Source organism: Montipora capricornis, chromosome 9 (genome assembly GCF_036669925.1).
Source record: "Montipora capricornis isolate CH-2021 chromosome 9, ASM3666992v2, whole genome shotgun sequence".
Classification (NCBI taxonomy): Eukaryota; Metazoa; Cnidaria; class Anthozoa; order Scleractinia; family Acroporidae; genus Montipora; species Montipora capricornis.
Genome location: NC_090891.1, coordinates 25,566,163 through 25,572,725, shown reverse-complemented (window position 1 = coordinate 25,572,725; position 6,563 = coordinate 25,566,163). Strand labels below are relative to the sequence as shown.

Below are 6,563 nucleotides of genomic sequence, written 5' to 3'. Positions count from 1 at the left end.
TTCGCTGGAAAATATTTCTGTGAAATTTCTGGCTTTTGTAAATTTATCATGTGTAATTTTCGAGCTTAGCAAATTTGCATATATGTGTTGAAATGTGATACGGGGAGAATTTTTGTGGTAACGCATAAGTCACGAAAATAAACAGGTCTGTTGGAAGCGTGCAGTTTCAACAAAATGACCCCCAAAATCGGCAAAAGATTGTGACGCTGACGAATAATAAAGTAGCTGCTATTACCAAAACGATGGAATTACCTGGTGATAAATATCCTTGTCTTGGAGAGTAAATTTTTGATTTTTCAGAAACAATGGTCATCCTCTGAGAGTTGGGCGATTGTGATCTTTGTGTTGAATTCGCACATGTCTTGTCAAAATTTATAACAATTGAAAGAAAAAGAAAGCGAACAAAAACAAAAACCCGGTATCTTGGCATCATTTGACACAGATGCTTCACTGTTTCGCGAGTAAACATGCCGCGGTAACTTGATCACTGCGCCCGCTGAATTCGATGTGCGATTTACTCGGTGCTGAGCTAAAAGTACAATTACAACAAAACAACTAAAACCACCCAAAATGTTTTTCGGTCCTATGCTTCTGTTACTGAGTGGTAACTTTTTATATTCGTGGTTCAAAATTAATGTTGTTTTCATGTCGTAAATTTTGTTACCGATGGCAAAATATTTTATTCTCGATCGACCGTCCTGAAACTTCCTTTTGCTATTCTTAAAAACTGTGTATCCATATTTATTTACTTTTACGTCAATATTTGCTTTGCATAAAGCAAGCTTACAAAGGGGCTATTTATCTAAGACTTCTACCATGGCGCTACAATGATAGACAATACCAAAACAATATCGTGTACTGTTAGACCTACATATTACGCAAAGACAACTGTCAACATGTCATCCCAGAAGACAATGTTTTTCACTTCCCATTTATTTTCTTCAATCTTTCTGGGTTCAGTACTTTGCTAGTAACCACATGTCTTCTCAGGCTATTTACCCAAGACTTCTACCATGGCACTACAATGATAGACAATACCAAAACAATATCGTGCACTGTTAGAGCTACATATTACGCAAGGACAACTTGAATCTCCTGGAAGACAACACACAGCTCAGTTGACATTATGGAATAAATCACTGTGTTACTTCACTACCACACGTAAGCAATGCGTGTCGTAGTGACAAATGATTAATTAATAGGCCGGCAGCCAGGTTTTTAACCTCAGAAAAGGATCTGTTTCGTCGTACGGACGTTTGAGGACCTGTGAGCCAAAGAGCCTCTGCTGGTATGACTTCTGGGTGTTCCCTTAAATGGTCTTAACGACCCCCCCCCAACTTGAAAAAAATTGCCTGGAACGCTGCACGTACCACAGGCAACCCAGTGTACCCTCACGGAGGGTCTAGTCTTTATTAAATACTGTCTGATGAGTGCGTAAGCACGAAACTTGGAGTAACAGTGAATCATGTGTTGGTTTCATTAGCCGGCTCACCTTTCTATAATAAAGATGTTATCAATTAATGAGTAAGCGTTGTTGTGAACTCTTGTTGGCTTGTCAATTGTCGGAGTCAGGTTAAGGCTTTGTAAAGACAGAATAAAATTTTGGGCGTGAGTATTAGTATGGTAATGGAGAAGATTTATGTTAAAGTCTCCCATTAGAATAATCTGTTTTCCAGTGGCACTAAGTTTTTCCATTGTCGAATCAAAATATTCCTAGAAACGCTCAGGGGAATTATGCTGCCTATACAATACTCCACATATTATATTTGCATTTTTGGGAAGATGTAATTCGACAAAAAGCGCCTGAAAGGCTTCATTAGAACACCTCTCTATTGTTTGGTATTGAAATCTTTCATCAATATACATGCCTACACCTCCAGCTGAAAGAGACGATGGCATGTGTTCAAAATTATAATGCAAAATTGAAGGATTAAAATCCAAGTTTTCAGACGAGCTATTTATTCTTGTTTCTGTTACGCCTATGATATTAAAATGAAGTCTAATTCATCTAATAAATGAGTTTGAAAATTTTCTAAGTTACGTTTTAGGCTGCGGATATTTGTGTGAATAAACGAAATATTAGAATCTGGGCAGGCATTATTAGCAAATTTCCTTTTTTGTTCAAAAAAACTATGTGGAGAGAAGTATTTGCATCTTGTATTAGAGTAATGAGTGTTAGAATCAGAGTTTCTATCAACTTGGAAGACGATCAAGATATTTTTTGGTAGGAAGAGAAGAACTAAGAATGTTATTAAATTGGCCATGTGTAGAAATTAGATCGCTGTAATTGTAATATGGAATCTCGCTTAGGAGTGTTTTGTTTACCTTAGTAGATTGTTTGTTAAAGATCTTATGGAGCAGTGTCATCACCAGAAGATCCTAGGCGAGCTGTTAGGGTAGACTAATCACTTGAATTTTTGATGGCGACCGGACGAGAGCTTTCATTTTTCCTCAGCCAGATGGTGGAGTTCTTGGCCCAGCAAAATGAGAAACGATATCTTTCCTTTATTTTCTTGGCGTCAGATAATAAACTCTGCAATCGTGGGGAAAGGTGATCGTAGATAGCAGCACGATCTAAGGATGAGTTTTCTCGGAGACCAATATCTGCAGGATTGATCCTGGTTACTTCTCTACGGGAAGCCATTACACGATCACGAGCAATGCACCGGGTAAACTTACAAATAATCGGTTTCGGCCGACCATCGGACGCGTTACGAAATGGCACTCGATGGGCAATGTCAAGGTCATAAGGATGAATTTCAGCTCCAATTGAGCTGAAGATTCTCCTGCAAAGTTGCAACGTTTCATCGGCGTTTTCTCCTTGTTTAAGTTCAGGAACACCTACAAGCTTGATGTTATATGAATACGAATATTCCAATACTTGATCCAGTGAAGATGATATTTTATCCACTTGAGATGACAAATGTTTAACAGATTTATCAATAAGAGACATCTTGTCGTTGACATACTTCTTAAAATCTTCTTGGATATTGCTCGGAGTTGCCGTGGTAATTCCCTCTTCAGTAACTTCAGATGAGTTAGCTTGGCCGCCATTTCGGCCAGCCTTAACTTCGTCGCGTAGGTTTTGTAATTCACCAAAAATTTCTTGAATTTTATCTTTTAACTTGTCATTTTCCAGTTTCAATGATTGGACTGTGTCTTTTACCATTTTGGTCAAGGTTTCAGCAATGTTCAAACTAAAAAAACTGATCAGAGTGAAGAGCTTCGAAATAAGCGTCTTGTCTGCTACGCACACATGCGCAGACCGCACAGTGAGACCGCACGGTGAGTGAACTTTATTTATCTGGCTGCCCATAAAATTGTCAGATTAAACGAGACTTACCTGTAAGTTGAAGTTTGATTACGATTCTGTCTTGTCATCAGTCCGGAACGAAGGAATCACATGAGAAGCGCATGCGCGTTGCCGAACAGTATTCAACCTGAGTAGTGCAGGAAAAAGGAACGAAGGACATGGGGGGGTGGGTTATGTGAGGGCATGTGACTCCTTCGTTCCGGACTGATGACAAGACAGAATCATAATCAAACTTCAACTTACAGGTAAGTCTCGTTTAATCTGACAATTCTACCTTGTCATCAGTCTACGTCACTACGGAGTCACATGAGACTTCAAAGTCCTGCATTACGAACAACTCATAGCAGTAAATGGAATGTTTATTCCCAACTCGAGAAAGAAAAGTACAGTAAACAGATCAGAGTGTGTCTGAATTCAGCAGCATAGAACCAAAATTAGCTGAGGCAGTGTCAACAGGCTTGTCATAAAACTTTGCAAATGTACTGGAATTAGACCATCCTGCGCTCTGCATAATCATTGCTAGGCTTAGACCTTTGACCTTACAGCTGGATGTTGATGCAGCTCTGCTGCTATGAGCAGAGTATTTGTTAATGTCGATCCCTGCTGACTCTAACACTTGCTTAACCCATCGAGAAATGGTATCTTTGGATACAGGTTTACATGGTTTAACATAACTTATCAGTAACTGTGAGTGTTCCTCTCTCAACTGTTTCGTACGCTGCAAGTATTCCTTAAGATGTTCTACTACACAAAGTTTCTTGTCACTTTGGAAAGAGAATAAGTCAATGGGTGCTAGATGTCGCCCAGGCTTACTCTGTTTCAGTTTCTCACAAATAGTTACTCTGTAACGGTCACTCATTTCTTGGATGTAGTGAACATCAAACTTATGTATGGTCTGGCTACGCTGTCCCGTAGTGAGACAGAGTAGCATGGTCAAATTTAGAGTAAGCTGCTTAAGAGATAAGGACCTCAGAGGTGCAGCAGCTGTTGAATAATCTAACACAATGTTAACGTCCCAGATTTCAGTATATTTGGGCAAAGCTAGTTTTAACTCAAAAATCCCTTTCATGCAACGAGTTACTAAAGGGTGCTCTCCAAACTTTACTCCGTCTTCCAAAACAAGTATTGAAGAGAGCGTAGAACGCGCTGTGTTTATAGCGCTGTATCCTAACCCTGATTTGTAAAGAGAGACGAGAAATTCAATGCCGTTTGTTACCCCAGGCTGAAAAACATCAATGTTTTTGTCCACACAGTACTGATTCCATTTGGTAAGGTACGTGTAGTATTGCTTAGAGGTACCGTCCCTCCATGATGCCATAAGGACATCCTTTGCTGCAGGTGATAAAGCATACTTGTTTAGTCCCTGCCTGATAAGTGACATACGAGGAGGTTTAACCTGTGCCAGATCGGATGATTTTCCTTGGGATGGCTTGGCAGGTGAAGTAAGTCTTTGCTGGCTTTTAGATACACTGGGTTTTGTTTGAGTAGTTGGAGAGCTCTGGGGTACCATGATTGTGTAGGCCAATCCGGGAGCACGCAAATCCCCTGTGCACCCTCGGTCGTCAGCTTGTTCAACACTGTTGGAATAACACTAAACGGAGGAAAAGCATAAAATTTAAGGTTGGACCAATTCAGGCTAAATGCATCGGTGGCAATAGCCTCTGGATCTGGTCTGTAAGACACATAGTGTGGAAACTGGTGGTTTATGCGAGAAGCAAACAAATCTATATCAGGTTTGAAGTCTAGCACCTCCAGAGCACCAATTAATGATACTTTGTCAAGCTTCCACTCAGATGCTCTTCGGTTTCTGCGGGATTCAAAATCTGCAATAAGATTTTGTTTTCCAGGAATATGTGCAGCACTAAGCCAGATCTTACGATCTATACACCATTCCCAGATCTTCTTAGCCACAGAATTGCAGGAAACTGAGTGGCTTGTTCCCATGTGATTAACCACATTCACCGCTGTAGTGTTGTCACACATTATTCTGATATGTGTGTTGGTCTTATCTTTAGCAAAAGTTTAGAGCCCCAACAAAATAGCTAACATTTCCAGATAGTTGATGTGTTGTTTAGATTCTGAATGGGACCAATTGCCTCCTGAAGACACCCATGAAAATTCTGCCCCCCAGCCCATAAGGGAAGCATCTGTTGTTATTTTGTGCTGGGATTGTGGGTGGTTGATTACATTACACGCATTTCCCACATGTTGAATCCACCAATGTAATTCAGACTTAGCATGAGAGGACAAAGACAGGGAGTCATCAAAATCACCCTTTGATCTCAAAAGGGCTTGGGATTTATCTTTTTCCAGGTGTCGGTAGTAAAGAGCATCATGCATTACCCCAGGGAAGCTAGAAACTACTTTTCCAATGACACTAGCCACTTCCCTAATAGAAGGTGAAGGATTTGCTAGTAACTCAGTGTAGACATTTTGTAAACTGTTAGCTTTCTCCCTGGTCAGTTGTATTTTCATTGCCACTGAATTTATTACAAACCCCAGGATAGTAAGCACTTGTGTGGGTATTAGGATGGACTTTTCTGGATGCACAACCAAACCTAATTTATCAAGCAGGACAGTAGTATCTATAACATTTTGGACACATTTCTCATAGGTTTGCCCTTGTAGGTAAAGGTCATCAAGATGTGCCACAACTATGTGTCCTTGTTTGTGCAGCGTAGACAGAGGAGGCTTAAGAATTTTAGTAAATAGACGGGGAGCGCATGATAATCCATTAGGAAGGCAGGTAAATTCATATAACTCTCCCTCCCAGATAAACCGTAAAAATTTTCGATCCGAAGGTCGAATGGGGATAGAGTAATAGGCGTCCTTCATGTCAACAGCCGCCATATAACAATTTTGGGTAACTAGTTTCGTTATGGTAGAAAGCGAATCCATTTTAAAATGATAATGACTCACTGACTCATTAAACCTCTTGAGATTTAATATAAGTCGATGGGTTCCATCCTTCTTGGGACGAAGGAATACATTAGACAAAATTTGCCCAGATATAGGTGACACCTTGGTGATGACACATTTCTCAAGCAACTTATGCACTACTTGATGAACAATGTGATATTCATGGTCTGAAAAGGTTTGATTAGGCAATTTGTGTTGAACAGGGATGGCAGTACACTCAATAGCTGCTCCCAAAACATCAGATAAGATGATTTTGTCACTAGTGAGAGTCCTCCAAGCTGCAAAATGAGCAGCCATCTGCCCAGCCTTAAATGTATGACATAACATTTGT

The 6,563-nt window shown here is 40.1% G+C and overlaps 1 protein-coding gene across 1 annotated transcript; it reads right to left on the bottom strand.

Moving 5' to 3' along the window:
- Positions 1 to 3,710: 3,710 nt before the first annotated feature.
- On the bottom strand, positions 3,711 to 5,296 carry LOC138017473 (uncharacterized). The gene is made up of 2 exons (XM_068864550.1): positions 5,063 to 5,296; positions 3,711 to 4,904 (listed from the first exon to the last, which is right to left on the bottom strand). The coding sequence occupies exons 1-2, from the start codon at positions 5,294 to 5,296 to the stop codon at positions 3,711 to 3,713; spliced, it is 1,428 nt and encodes a 475-aa protein (XP_068720651.1).
- Between the last annotated feature and the right edge of the window lie 1,267 nt (positions 5,297 to 6,563).

What these genes read in the sequence shown, in the direction of transcription:
- LOC138017473 (XM_068864550.1), bottom strand. Translation starts at nt 5,296, where the DNA reads ATGTGTGACAACACTACAGCGGTGAATGTGGTTAATCACATGGGAACA. An exon ending in CATTAATTGGTGCTCTGGAG is followed by an intron (nt 4,905 to 5,062) that starts GTGCTAGACTTC and finishes TCCTCCGTTTAG; the next exon opens with TGTTATTCCAACAGTGTTGA.